This window comes from Phyllobates terribilis, unplaced genomic scaffold (assembly GCF_046119375.1).
Source record: "Phyllobates terribilis strain yellow unplaced genomic scaffold, ASM4611937v1 Scaffold_3__8_contigs__length_932513732, whole genome shotgun sequence".
Lineage (NCBI taxonomy): Eukaryota > Metazoa > Chordata > Amphibia > Anura > Dendrobatidae > Phyllobates > Phyllobates terribilis.
This window is the reverse complement of record NW_027362763.1, coordinates 28767951-28783400: the sequence shown is the minus strand read 5'-3', so window position 1 is coordinate 28783400 and position 15450 is coordinate 28767951. Positions and strand designations below refer to the sequence as shown.

Sequence of the window (15450 nt, the reverse complement as noted above, 5' to 3'; positions counted from 1 at the left end):
GCAGAGGAAATAAAATGATTAATTATATGCTTAATTGTAAAACACTGGGCAAAACTGTAACTGAAAAAGACCTGGGTGTATTGGTGGACGACAAGCTCACGTTTAGTGGCCAGTGTCAGGCTGCTGCTGCAAAGGCAAATAAAATAATGGGATGCATTAAAAGAGGCATAGATGCTCATGAGGAGAACATAATTTTACCTCTATACAAGTCACTAGTGCGACCACACTTAGAATACTGTGTACAGTTCTGATCTCCGGTGTATAAGAAAGACATAGCTGAACTAGAGCGGGTGCAGAGAAGAGCGACCAAGGTTATTAGAGGACTGGGGGGTCTGCAATACCAAGACAGGTTATTAGAGGACTGGGGGGTCTGCAATACCAAGACAGGTTATTAGAGGACTGGGGGGTCTGCAATACCAAGACAGGTTATTAGAGGACTGGGGGGTCTGCAATACCAAGACAGGTTATTAGAGGACTGGGGGGTCTGCAATACCAAGATAGGTTATTAGAGGACTGGGGGGTCTGCAATACCAAGACAGGTTATTAGAGGACTGGGGGGTCTGCAATACCAAGACAGGTTATTAGAGGACTGGGGGGTCTGCAATACCAAGACAGGTTATTAGAGGACTGGGGGGTCTGCAATACCAAGACAGGTTATTAGAGGACTGGGGGGTCTGCAATACCAAGACAGGTTATTACACTTGGGGTTATTTAGTTTGGAAAAAAGAAGGCTTAGGGATGATCTTATTACTATGTACAAGTATTTGAGGGGACAGTACAAAGACCCTTCTACTGATCTTTTTACTCTGAGGCCAGAGACGGGGACAAGGGGGCATCTTCTACGTCTGGAGGAAAGAAGGTTTAATCATAATCACAGACGGGAATTCTTTACTGTAAGAGCAGTGAAACTATGGAGCTCTCTGCCGCATGATGGTGTCATGAGGGATTCACTAGTAACATTTAAGAAGGGCCTGGATGCCTTTCTGGAAAGTATAATATTACAGGTTATAAATACTAGATTCCTTGATAGGGCGTTGATCCAGGGAACTAGTCTGATTGTCGTATGGAGTCGGGAAGGAATTTTTTTCCCCAATATGGAGCTTAGTGTTTGCCACATGGGTTTTTTTGCCTTCCTCTGGATCAACATGTTAGGCTATGGGGTGAACTAGATGGACTTAGTCTTCCTTCAACCTTAAAAACTATGTTACCTGTAAAGCATGTCCTTGTAACTCTGGCTATTAACCCTCTCTGCACCTAACGTGCAGGAGAAACCTCCATGTTTTACGTCACTGAAGCAAAAAAGTCTCAGAGACACGCATCTCCCCTCCAGTATTCTGCCAGTGACTTTGTCACAATATATAAGATTTTGCTATTACCGTACGGCCTGCCGAATCAGGAGGTCCGTTCTTTGCTGGAGAAAGATTCACACGTGAACTGAAACATTGCCATGAATTTTTTTTCTCCCTTTACACTACATTATACAGTAAGATTAATGGTGTCATTCAAATCTACAATTGGTCTCACAAATAATAAATCCTCATATGACTATACAGACGGAAAAAATAAAAAGGTTATTGCTCTTTGAAGAAGAAAAAAACAAAGTGCAGAAAAGAGAAACGGTTCCAACGGTGAAAAAACATAATATTAAGTAGTGGACAATCCCTTTAATATATCACGTCTTGCAATTTCCTTTATGTCACTACTCTAAAGTAGATAGGTATGGTGGTTTACATGTGACTCTGCTTATGAAATACTGAAAGATGCAGAACTGGTGACATTCACACCCCAGTAAAACTTAATAATGACCAAGGGAGTCCCTATCCCACTGACGCGCGTTTTCTCCCGATGTCTGAGACTGGACACATGTTGTGCCTCTATGGACAGGACATTTACTTGACTTTTTCTCTTTAGCTGCAGAAAACATGGATCATGAGGAATTGACTTCAGCGATGGAAGACCAAGAATCGGAACCCTGCCCGACCAAATGTAAGTGATACGTTTTAAAGAATATCTCCAATAAGTATAAGATTATCCAATTAGCCACTGTCAGCTCCACTAATAATTAAAGAGGAAATACCTCCCATTCCCCTGTAAAGAACTGTTCACATGGGGCAAATACAGTCAGCCTGGAAAACATGGAAATTTTAATGAAATCCACAGATGAATTTGAAGCTGAAAAATCCATGTGTGAATAAACCCTACGGTAAAGTTCACAAGGATTTTTTTCCCTAGGAATTTGGAATGAATTCTGCTTCAAAATCCATGTGAAAAACCCCCTCTTCAAATACTAAATGAATAATCCTCTGATTTCAGACGGTAGTGCTATGAGCTCTTCTACGCCCCTGATAACGTCCAGACAGCCTGGAAATTCCTGTTAGTAGAAGTCAGATACATCAGACAGAGTAGACAATAAGAGGAGGAGAAGTTTACAGCCTAGCAACTTAGCTAGCTAGCAAGTAGGGGTAAGTAAGAAAGCTGTTAGCAAAAAAACAAACTAATAGTATTAACCTGCAGACAGGGCCGGCTCCAGGTTGTCATTGGCCGCGGGAGGGTATTCTGTCCTCATGCAAAACAATTGAAGCAGAAACCATCCAAAACCTGACAAATTCAATGGACGAGAGAGTTCAGAAGCTCCTTTCCAACAAGCGGTCCTATGTGCAAATGTAACATCACCTAGAATAAAGTTTTGAGTTGAAAACTGTTTGATTTCAGTGTGTAATAACCTGCTAATGCTTATAATTTCACAAATGACCATTTTTTTGTTCTTTATTAAAATAAAAAGGTTGAAAACTCTGCTGTGCATAATAATTTGGAACATGCATTTTGAGTGCAGTTTGAGTGTTTTATTTTTTTAAAAAATATCCTGTTATCATAGGCAGTTTATACAAAAACCTTTCAATTGTACTCTAATAGTTATTTGACTGGAAAATTACAATGACTGCAATTCATATAGGTAATTTGGGAAAATCTGAGAAAATATTATTTGCATAATAATTTGGAACACAGTGTATACACACACACAGTATATCCACATGCACGCATGTACCTACAGAGAGACACACTGTTTAAACTTTATTGTATATTCACGCTGTAACATGTGTAATACACAATATTACATATACTGTATACCATATACACACTGTCTTGTACACTATATAATACATGCTATTATGCACAATATATATTTATTTTACTCACTTATATAGTACCATTAATTCCACAGCACTTTACAGACATTATCATCTCTGTCCCCATTGGGGCTCACAATCTACATTCCCTCAGTTTATCTTTGGAGTGAGGGAGGAAACCGGAGAATCCGGAGGAAACCCACGCAAACACGGGGAGAAGATGCAAACTCTTTGCAGATGTTGTCCTTGGTGGGATTTGAACCCAGGACCCCAGGGCAGCAAGGCTGCACTGAGCCATCGTATAGTGCTAACCACTGATCCAGCATATAGTGCTGTGACGATACAACTTAAAATCATAATTAGCCAGATGATTAGATTTATTAATCCAAGAGAAATACTTTATTGTGTTTTATTTATTGCTGGCTGTGTTTTATTAATGTTCTGCTTGCTCGTCAGTTTATGTACACTAATTTAACTTGCAAAGTGTCCAGCATTCCAGTAATCTCATTAGTATCTCAGGAGCCTCTAACCATTGTTCAAAAATCGTCTAGACCCATTGTGTAAGTGTTGAAAGAAGATCTGACAGAGCCTTCACCACAGGGAGTCTCACATATAAACCCAGGTGATGTGGTCGACCTGAGAAAGATACCTCCACTAAAGCACACTTAGCTTTGGGGGGAGTGAGAGCAGCTCTGCCATTCAGGGGGCTGAGCCCAGAGAAGCAAAAGGGACATGTTTTTTTGGGACAGAGAATCAGAAAGACTTTACAAGGAGATTAAAAGACATCCTTCAGGACAGCAGATGGATTGCATGGCCTTACCCAAAGAGATACAGATTTGAATTCTATGTGATTCTAGTCTAAGGGTATCAGCCCTGACTGGAAAGATTCAGATCTTCTCCATTAACCATCAGGGAGACCATGGATACATTTTGGGGAGACCACGGTGCGACAAGGAAGTCACCTGTCCCCATGGACATCTTGTTTGGAGTTGCCAGAAGGGGCTCACCGGTCGCCTGCAACCCATGGAAACTGTCAGATAGACCAGGGTGGGACTCTCCGGTCTCCTGGTTTTGTAACTCAATGGACTGTTAGCTTCCTAAGCTTGCCGCTACCTCCTCTCTGTGGGGGCCTGCCAGAAGCGGGGGGCCACTGGTTGAGGTAGTCTGCCCTGGAAGTCTCCAAAGTCGCAGCTGTTCTATCCCAGGCGGGTGGAGAAGGAAGGGAGAGGCTGTGTAATGTTGCACCATCTTGGGTATTTGCTACTACTGTTCTATGTGTTTATTGTCCACTTTGTGGTTCAATAAAGTAATGCCACTCTGTTTTATCCTCACCCTGTGTAGTCTGAGTAGTGTTACGCCCACGGAAGACCCCAGGTTTTCACAAGTGCTAATCACTGAGCCAGCATATAGTGTTAACCACTGAGCCAGTGTATAGTGCTAACCACTGAGCTAGCGTACAGTGCTAACCACTGAGCTACTGTATAATGCTAACCACTGAGCCACTATATAGTGCTAAGTGCTAACCACTGAGTCACCATGCTGCCCCTATATAAATTATTTGCCCACTTGAATACACTATATACCATATTCATACTATTTACTATTATAAACTCTATATACTATATACATTTACACACTCTAAGTACTATTAGCTGTACAGCCCAAGTATTAATGCTATGGTGGGAGTGGGAGAAATTTCTTCCCATAAGCACCACATTAATCCAACTCCTGGCAAACATTATACAGAATAAAAAACAGAGTTATAATGGCTAAAACATATGTGACATGCAGACGTAGCGCTGTTGCAGAGTGTGAGATGCAGACGTAGTGCTGTTGCAGAGTGTGACATGCAGAAGTAGTGCTGTTGCAGAGTGTGACATGCGGAAGTAGTGCTGTTGCAGAGTGTGACATGCAGAAGTAGTGCTGTTGCAGAGTGTGACATGCGGAAGTAGTGCTGTTGCAGAGTGTGACATGCAGAAGTAGTGCTGTTGCTTTAATAGCATTCAGCAACTATTAGAAGTAACACAAGCACAGGAGACAGAAAATGTTGTGCTCCAGAAGACTCCAGGAACTAGAGAGATTAACACAGTCACAGGAGAAGGTGAGTGTTTTAGCAGAGCCCCAGGGGGATTGTGGGGAAGTTGTTTACTGTCTGGCTGGAGCCGAAGAGAAAGGTGGCTTATGATCTGTATCTCACAGAAGGCAAGGGAACAGAATTCATGTCAGGAGGGAAGCTAAACAGAGCTCAGTTAGACTCCTGGAGCTAACAATGTGGAGTATTATCGGCCATAATGATAAGGACCGGAAGGAATCCTGTCATAGAGATCATCTCCCTCATCACACCCCTCTCCATCTCCATGCAGGATAAGGAATGCTGTGTACTATTGAGTCTTTGTGAAGGAAAAGCCTGTGGTTGTGTAGGCATCAAAACTGTGCTGCACTGTGCTACCGGATAATAGACTGTGTACTGCTGTGCTGCAAAGGAGACTGTACTGTTATTACTGGAGCCTGTTACTCAAAGAGACATTTACATTGCACTGGCCGTGCCTCATTAAATGTTACTGTTCTACCGTTTATGAAGACTCTTGTCAGATGTGTCTGGTCAGCAACTGAATCTATCGTCTGCCTGAGAGAAGCTGCAACACATGGTCTATAGTCGCCCTGAGTAACGGTTCCCCCAACGAATTCATGTAACCGGTCTTGCCCCTGAACTTAGGCGGCGTACGTGTAACACATACATATTTTATTATAGATGAAAAATTTCATATAGACAAAAGACGATCTAAAAATATACAGCTAATGGCAACAGATGTGCAGCGGATAAGTCCACAGCCCAACAAAGGGTAGAAAATGTCATATTAGGCTGCAAACAGAACTCATAAAGTGCAGCACAGGTAGGGCATAAAACCAATCACCAGCGTTAACCAATGCCAGTATAAGTGTGTCCATGACATCCATGCACAATTTCCATGTAAGCAGGCTAGTTAACCCTGTGGTGGCCTTACCGATAATAAAGGCCGTGGGCTGTGGGTGAAAAAGCAGCACAAGGGGCGCGGTGGTTAACCCCGACGGTCGGCACGCACAGCCGCTTTCTCTTTATTATCTGTTTGCAGCCTAATATGACATTTTCTACCCTTTCTTGGGTTGTGGACTTACCGCTGCACATCTGTTGCCATTAGATGCATATTTTTAGATGGTCTTTTGTCTATATGAAATTTTGCATTTATAATAAAATAAGTATATTTTATCCATTATAACTCTGTTTTCTCATTCTGTATAACACTCTATATACTGAATACAAGCTTAGATACGCTCATCTACGCTGAGCTCGGTCTCCAGGAGAAGTCGGGGTCTTCACACACCAGCCGCTCCCGGTACTGCTCCATCTGTCCCGACTGCCTGTGTCCAGTAATGACTGGAGGGGGGAGGAGGACATGGCTTATACACAGGCAGCGGTGGGGAAGTGACGCAGCCATCATGGGTGTGGGGAGCCTGTATATTTTTCCTGCCCCCCACACTGCTGGCAGCTGTGGGCTTCTCACAAGTCCAGCAATCTGCGATGCCCCCCACCTAGTGGACATAATGATGTCACACAGAGAAGAGACCTCATTACTGAGTCGGGACACAACGTTTACCTGGACTGTACAGGGACGGGTCAGGAAGTCCCCAGAATCAGCGCTCCACCATGAATCTGTGCACTAGGGCCTGGTGGGAAAACATGGCAAGGAAGACACATGTCCATCATGAAGCGTCAGCTAATCACAGGGGTGCACACAGTGCACATAATACGGAGTCTGTGATTGGCTGACAGGGTGAGGCACAAATGTCAATGCAGTGCTGTATAAGGGGCCCCTCTCCAGTCTCCACCTTATAGTGGCTGTGACTAATGTCTTCACCGAGAACAATATCTCCCCGCTGGCCATTCCCTCCTCACTATGTTAATGATCATATCATGAGTCGTCCAAAAAGTTCCTGTCCTTAACGCTGTCATTTGCAGAGTGAAGCAGAGATGGCCCCCACTGTCTGCAAATGACAGTCGAAAGGCCCCCTGCCTCTCCCCACAGTGTTCCTGCTGCTGCTGTCTCTGTGATGGACCAAGCATCATCAGTAGTTGTTTGCGCTCCCGTTCTTCAGGTCCCGGTGGTATGGAACTCCCTCCCCCGCTCTCATCCCTGTCACCTTTCAGCTGAAACTTCCGGTTCCGTGCTGTGACTCACGTCAACATACAAACAATACAAAGGCAGAGGCAGCGGTCCTGCTGCTGGGTTGTTGTCCTCCTACGACCACCTCCACGTCTCCTGGTGTACTGACCTGTCTCCTGGTAGCGCCTCCAGCCTCTGGACACTACGCTGACAGACACAGCAAACCTTCTTGCCACAGCTCGCATTGATGTGCCATCCTGGATGAGCTGCACTACCTGAGCAACTTCTGTGGGTTGTAGAGTCCGTCTCATGCTACCACGAGTGTGAAAGCACAACCAACATTCAAAAGTGACCAAAACATCAGCCAGAAAGCATTGGTACTGAGATGTGGTCTGTGGTCCCCACCTGCAGAACCACTCCTTTATTGAGGGATGTTTTGATAATTGCCAATAATATCCATCGATTGTCTATTCCATTTGCACATCAGCATGTGAAATTGATTGTCAATCAGTGATGCTTCCTAAGTGGACAGTTTGATTTCACAGAAGTTTCATTTACTTGAAGTTATATTCTGCTGTTTAAGTGTTCTCTTTATTTTTTTGAGCAGTGTATATTCAGATGTAAGATGGTACCAGTACGACCTGAGACTGAAGTAGAAGGGTCCTTGCTGGGCTGAGTCCCCAATAATCAGAAACGCTGTGTTGAAGCTCTTAGGGAATGCCGATCTCTCCATCGCAGGGCTTCCCTAAGTTCTTAGAGTTGATGCCTCACATGGCCTAGCCCAAGATGCTATGTACTTGGTTGTCCTCACCAAGTCAGCTCATGTCAAGCTGAACAGCATGCCCCAGAGTCACCAACAACCATCCAGAGTTGCACCGCTCTATCCAGACTTTCCCAATAGATCCGCACCTCCACTTTTCTCCGGTCTCTTCTTCACCTCCCTCCAACCACTGACCAACTGCCAAAACCCTCATGCTCTAACTCAGGCCTCATGCCGCTGCCCCCTACTGGCCAGCTCATATATTACGTCACAAATCTCAAACAATACAGTAAACTGTGATTAACCCTTACACCACTATGGCCTTTACTTAGCTTTGCTGTTTGTCGAGATATTGGAACTACCGCCCGGGGCACTCTCTTCATCTCGTTTTCCCTGCTCCAATTAGTTCTGTCACCTCTTCTGCTTGCAAACTCGGGAATGTCCCACTAGGCCTCCTGCCACGGATCCCGTCTCCAGGAGATCACTCACTCCGACTATTACTTTGCCTCGGTCTCTACTCTGGATCTAGCTATCTCTTGCCTCAGTCTCCCCTCACATAACCACCCAACCACCCTCTACATGCACAAGACCAGGGAAGCTCTGCATAGACCCTGAAGACGTGCAGAATGCTGAAATATTTTTGCTCAGATGAAACTCAAAACTCCCCCTGTAGAAAGAAGCTACGGCGTAAAGGGATTTTTGTGTTTTGGAAAACCCCTGTCCCCAGCTGCAGTTTGTTTTAAAAAATAAATACTTTACTCCCTTTCCCCAGGTTCAGCACTATTTCTCGGCTGCTGCTCTTAGTCTTTGTTATTGTCTGCAGCGCTGAAGCATCTTCAACAGCACTGCTGCCAATCAGTGAGCATGACAGCTCTGCCTAAGTTGACAGCCTGAATTTGCTGAGCTCACTGATTGGCTGCAGTGCTGTCCATTTAGCATCAGCGCTGCAGACAGTAGCAGACACCGGGGAAAGCGACAAAGATAATCTGCTGGACTAAGGGAGTATTTTTAAAAAAAAACTGCAGCCAGGAGGCCGTAAAATCCCTTTAAAATGGAATTGGTTGTTCATTGCGTTGTTGTCTGTGTGCAGATTACTGGTATAACCCGATTAATCTTCCACGTTTCACCTTCTCTTGATAGATAGGAACCTCGCACTTCATGGTCGAGCCACTCAGTCTTCGATTTTAAGTATTCTGGAGTATGGCTATTTGTCAATGGCAATAAACGCCATAGACGGAAACCAGGACTCAGATTTTAGTCACGGATCCTGTTCCCACACAAATAATGACTTTTCTCCCTGGTGGAGGGTGGACTTGCTGACCTCATACAAAATTAACCACATAACGATCACTAACAGGGGAGGCTGCTGTGAAGAACGGCTGAACGGTGCAGAAATCCTAGTTGGAGACTCATTGGCCAACAACGGGAACAATAATCAAAGGTGAGAACGAGCGGCTACATATTCTGATCTACCAATATGTGTTATATATGTTCCAAAGAGCATAAATTTACTGTGCTCACCACATTGCGTTAGAATCCATGAAAATATTTATTTAATCTATATACCTATGGCAGTCGCAAGATATATATGGCGACTAATGGCCAGTAGGTTGCCAAGACTCCTCTGTCCCCTCTAGACTTCTCTGTCATCTCCAAACCCCTGGGTCCTCCAAACTCGTCTGTCCTCTCCAAACTAATTTGCCTCCTGCAGACTTTTTTCCCCTCCACACTTCCATCAAACGTATCTGTTATCTTCATACACTCCTGTCCTCTGTAGACCCCTCTATACCCTCCAAAACCTTCTGCTCTTTCCAGACTCCTCTGTCCTCTCCAGACTTTTCTGTCTCCTCCAGACTCCTCTGTCCTCTCCAGACTTTTCTGACTCCTCCAGACTCCTCTGTCCTCTCCAGACTCCTGATTCTGTCCCAGGCTCCTCAGTCTGTTCTAGAACTCTTATTCTGTTTCAGACTTCTCTGTCCTCTCCAAACTACTCTGTCTCCTGCAGACTTCTTTTTCCCCTCCACACTCCCACCAAACTATCTGTTATCTTCATACACTTCTGTCCCATGTAGACTCCACTATACCCTCCACAATCCTCTGCTCTCTCCAGACTCCTCTATCCTCTCTAGACCCCTTTGTTCTCCAAAATACTCTGTTCTCTCCAGACTTTTCTTTTTCCTCCAGACGTTCCTGTCGTTTCAAGACTCCTATGTCTTTTGAAGGTCCTTGTTTCCTCCTGTCCTCCAGATTTCTTTGTTCTCTCCATTCTCTGCTTTGTCTTCCAGACTCCTCTGTCCTCTCCAACCTCTTTTTTCTCCTCCAAACTCCCAAGTCTTCTCCAGAACCTTGTGTCCTCCACACTCCTCTCTGTGCTCCAGACTCTTCTTTCTCCTCCAAGCGCCACTGTCCTTTCTAGACCTTCTCAACAGGTTCTTTTTTTTCTTCTCCAGATTCCTCTGTCCTCTCCAAATCCCTGTGTCTTCTAGATTTCTCTGTCCTCTCCACATTCCCATTTCTCCTCTAGACTCCTTTGTCCTCTCCAGACCCCTATGTCCTCCTCCAGACTCCTCTATCTCTTCCAGACTACTCTCTTCCCTCAATACCCTTCTGTCTCCTTCATGCTCCTCTCAATATCAAACACTTCTGTTCCCTCCATACTCCTCTGTTCTGGATGTTTATCTTCCTTGGAATTCAAGGGTTTGAATTCAAATTATGTTGGGTTCCATGTGCCGCTAAGTATCACTAACTTCAGGGGGAGGTCCATCACTGGGCGAGTTTTCCTCGGGAAGCTACCAAAAGGTCCATAACAGTCAGGCCCGGTGCCCTCTTCTACATGCCGATATGAATGTATGGAAGGATTTTAACCTATTATGTTTCCTATTACAGGTGTGCAGTGGTGACGGCAATTCCACGTGGAGCAACTCAGACCTTCCAATGCCACAATATGGTCGGGAGATATGTCAACGTCATTGTGCGTGGAAGAAAGGAATATCTTCACATGTGCGAAGTTCAGGTTTTTGGAAGTCTCCACTGAAGTAGAGCTCGTGCCGATAAAAGGAAGAAAAATATTACTAACAATATAGTGATAATATATGATAAATGCATATCTATACAATTGCATAATATCATGAAATAAAAGCATTGACATTTATAATGCATGATGTCCAGTTCTTTCCTTCCTGGGGTTCATAGGATGAATTTCCATGCTTAGGATGCTTAGTTCATGTGTAGGGCTTTTTTGGAAAGCTCAGACAACGACTTTCACCGCTATCACCTCTATAGTCAAGGCTGGTGGAGGCATATCACATCACTTTTTTATATTATAGTGGTTTGTTGCTAAATTCTACTGCCTAGCAATGCATCCGTACAGTAACTATACAATATTCACATTATCATAGCACAAAACCTCCAATGGAGAACGGCTTGAGCGCTGTGTCTTGTGGCCACAAGGTCAGACGTCGCTTTATTGAGCTGCTCTCTTTACAATGTATACGATTTTTGGTGATCCATGTAAGGAATGTGCTACGGCTTTATGCCAAAGAAAACCATAAAAGTATTACCATCCTGTAACAAAATATGTTGTATTAAAAGATACCATATTATGCAGTATTAAAATATACACACATCAGTAACTTAGCTACCAGGAGGGGCAGAGGGAGCGGTCACCATGTCGCTCTGCCCACGCCATGATGCTGACTGTTCTAGCAAACTTGCTATTTTTTTCGGGGGTTAGGTGAGTATAAATATTACAGCGCCAAAGTTTTAGGCAGGTATGAAAAAATGTTATAAAGTAAGTAGCTTTCAAAAATAGAAGTGTTTAAGTTTTATCAATTAACAAAATGTAAAGTGAAAGAACAAAAGGGAAATGTAAATCACATCAATATTTGGTGACCACCGATTGCCTTCAAAATAGCATCAAGCAAACCATTCTGGCCTGTTCGGTGCTTGAAGTTTATCACAATTTCTGAGTTTTTCTTTGTCCACCCACTTTTTGAGGATTGACAACAGGTTCTTAATGGGATTGAAATCTGGGGTTTTTCTTGATATGGACCTAAAAGTTCAGTGTGTGAACGTTCCTGTGCAAACTCTGCACTGGTGTTAAGCCGATCCTGTAACCAAATCCTCGTTAGGAGACTGTCTTGGCACCTGCTGGACCTTCTTCTGCACCCTGAAGTTTTCTTCACAGCAATTGGACCTTTCTGATTGAAGTTCTTATTGAACCAATAAATAGTTAATTTAAGGTCAATCTTGTAAGCAGCAATGTCCTTGCCTGTAAAGCCATTTGGGTGCCAAGCAATGATTAATACAGGTGTTTCCTTGGAGGTAACAATGGTTAACAGAAAAAGATAAAGACATCAAGCATCGGCCTCCTTATAATGTCTCATTCAAACAACATTTTTTTGCGTACAAGTGCTATCAGTCCTATATTTCCTCTGGGTTCTCCGGTTTTCTCCCAAACTCCAAAGACATAATGATAGGGAATATAGATTGTGATCCCCAATGGGGACAGCGATGTTAATGTCTGTAAAGCGCTGTGGATATGATAGTGATATAAAAGTAAAGCTTTTATGTATGTGGTGCTATATGGTAACTATGTGTTGGGGGAATATGTAGTCTGATCATGGTGTGGCGGTATTTGTTCCTTGTATGTGGTATTAATCGTTCACTATGTGGTGGTAATATGTGGTCTGGCAATGTGTGGTGGTATTTGTGCCTTGTATGTGGCATTATTCAGTCATTATGTGGTGGTAATATGTGATCTGGTCATGGTGTGGTGGTATTTCTTCCTTGTATGTGGTATTATTTGGTCACTATGTTGTGGTAATAAGTGGTCTGATCATGGTGTGGTGGTATTTGTGCCTTGTATGTGGTATTATTCGCTCACTATGTGATGGTAATATGTGATCTGGTCATGGTGTGGTGGTATTTCTTCCTTGTATGTGGTATTATTTGGTCACTGTGTATTGGTAATATGTGGTCTGATCATGGTGTGGCGGTATTTGTCCCTTGTATGTGGTATTCTTCGGTCACTATGTGATGGTAATATGTGGTCTGGTAATAGTGTGATGGTATTTGTCCCTTTTATGTGGTATTATTTGGCCACTATATGGTGGCAATATGTGATATGGCCATGGTATGACGGTGTTTGTCCCTTGTATGTGGTATTATTCGGTCACTATGTGATGCTAATATGTCGTCCAGCTATGGTGTGATGGTATTTGTTCCTTGTACTGTATGTGATATTATTCGGTCATTATGTGGTGATATTATGTGATCTGGTCATGGTGTGGTGATACTTGTCCCATGCTATGTGGTACATTATAGACTGTATACTATGTACAGAGCTCCTGGATATAATGGCACTTATATAATGTTAGTCCTGTGGTTTTTTTATTCATGATCAGTATTGTATTATTTAGTCACTATTTGGAGGTAATATATGGTTTGGTCATGGTGTGACAGTATTTGTCTCTTGTATGTGGTATTATTCAGTCACTATGTGGTGGTAATTAGTGGTCTGGTCATGGTGTGGTGGAATTTTTCCCTTTTATGTGGCATTATTTGTTCACTATGTGGTGGTAATATGTGGTCTGATCACAGTGTGGTGATATTTGTTCCTTTTATGTGGTATTATTCGGTCACTATTGTGGTGGTAATAAGTGGTCTGGTCATTGTGTGGTAGTATTTGTTCCATGTATGTGGCATTATTCGGTTACTATGTGTTGGTAATATGTGTCTGGTCATGGTGTGGTGGTAATTGTTCCTTGTATGTGGTATTATATTTGGTATTATTTGGACACTATGTGATGGTAATATGTGGTTTGGTCATGGTGTGGCGGCATTTATCACTTATACATAGTATTATTCGGTCACTATGTAATGGTAAGTAGTGATCAGCGAACGTGTTCGCCACTGCTTGGTACTCACCCAAGCATCACCCTGCTCGACATGCTTGGCGCTCGGCGAGTATTTCTGGGTTACTCGGGCGGGAGCTCGGGTCCCCGCCCTGCATGTCTGGCGCTCTTTAGAGAGCCAATGAACATGCAGGGATTGCTTGCCACGCACTGTAATGCCGTAGCATGTTGGTTGTGGAATTACAGTGATTTGCTGGCCGCATAGTGTAATCAGGTTTATATAAGACCTGGTGATGCTAGGCTCGTCAGAGTTTATCCTGGAAACAGGCAGAGTAGGGAGAGGTGCTGCTGTGTGAGGGACAGAATTGGCGGTGTAATACTTCTATATATGTAGTGGTATTCAAGGAGTACATATATATCCATCTGAACTAACAGTCCTTCTGAGGACTAATCTAGCTGCATATATTAATCCTGATAGCAGGAGTTAGGCAGGCAGGCAGGGTTTGTGGCTGAATATACAGCACAAGAGGGTTCATTGCACGTTCTGTCTGCTGCTGCTGCTGTTGTTACAGATATCTGTAGACATAGCCCCAGATATCAGAAGCCAGGGCTAATTTTTTTAATCTTAATCCTGTTTAATTGCTTAAAAAGCTATCCAGAGTACATCATTGTACTGCTCCATTTGCTTGTTAGCACATGCAGAATACAGCCAGATCTTTTCCCTCATCAGACGTGATCCCATATTACAGCGATAAAAATCCAGAAATTTGTACTGAACGTGGAAAATATTATCCTTCATTTACAGTTTGGCAGCAGTGTGTCAGTGAAGCTATTCACACATGGTCGCTGCCAATAATAGGAAATTACAGGCCTGCTATTTAAAACCGTGGGCGTCCGTCAGACGTATCACATATAACTGCGGTACAAATCCAGACATTTGTAGCGACCATGGAAAATATTGTCATCCATTTAAAATGGGCAAGGTGCGTGGCAAGGGACGGGGAAGTGGACGTCATGCTGATGGTGCATGCAGAAGCCGAGGCCGTGGGCAAACTGAAATTGTGGCAGTATTTGTTCCTTGTATGTGGTATTATTTGGTCACTATATGGTGGCAATATGTGATCTGGTCACAGTATGGCGGTATTTGTCCCTTGTATGTGGTATTATTTGGTCACTATGTGGTGCTGATATGTGGTCGGGCCATGATGTGATGGTATGTGTCCCCTGTACTGTATGTGGTATTATTTAGTCACTATGTGGTGGTAATATGTTGTCTGGTCATGGTGTGGAGGTATTTATCCCTTATATGAAGTATTATTCGGTCACTATGTGGTGGTAATATGTGGTCTGGTCATGGTGTGGTGGTATTTATCCCTTGTGTATAGTATAATGTGGTCACTATGTGATGGTAATATGTGGTCTGGTCGCAGTGTAGTGATATTTGTTCCATGTATGTTGTATTATTCGGTTGCTATGTGGTGATAATATGTGGTCTTCTCATGGTGTGGTGGTATTTGAGTCTTGTATGTTGTATTGTTCGGTCACTATGTAGTGATAATATGTGG

At 43.4% G+C, this 15450-nt stretch overlaps 1 protein-coding gene across 1 annotated transcript in view; it reads left to right on the top strand.

Moving 5' to 3' along the window:
* The window catches only part of LOC141258737 (fucolectin-like), a 37590-nt gene extending 26404 nt beyond the window's left edge, over positions 1 to 11186 (top strand). Inside the window, exons 4-6 of the mRNA XM_073673792.1 lie at positions 1912 to 1986; positions 9171 to 9471; positions 10917 to 11186. Of these exons, the coding sequence (XP_073529893.1) occupies positions 1912 to 1986; positions 9171 to 9471; positions 10917 to 11064 (524 nt within the window). The 3' untranslated portion in view covers positions 11065 to 11186. The remainder of the gene's footprint in view (positions 1 to 1911; positions 1987 to 9170; positions 9472 to 10916) is intronic.
* The last annotated feature ends 4264 nt before the right edge of the window (positions 11187 to 15450 follow it).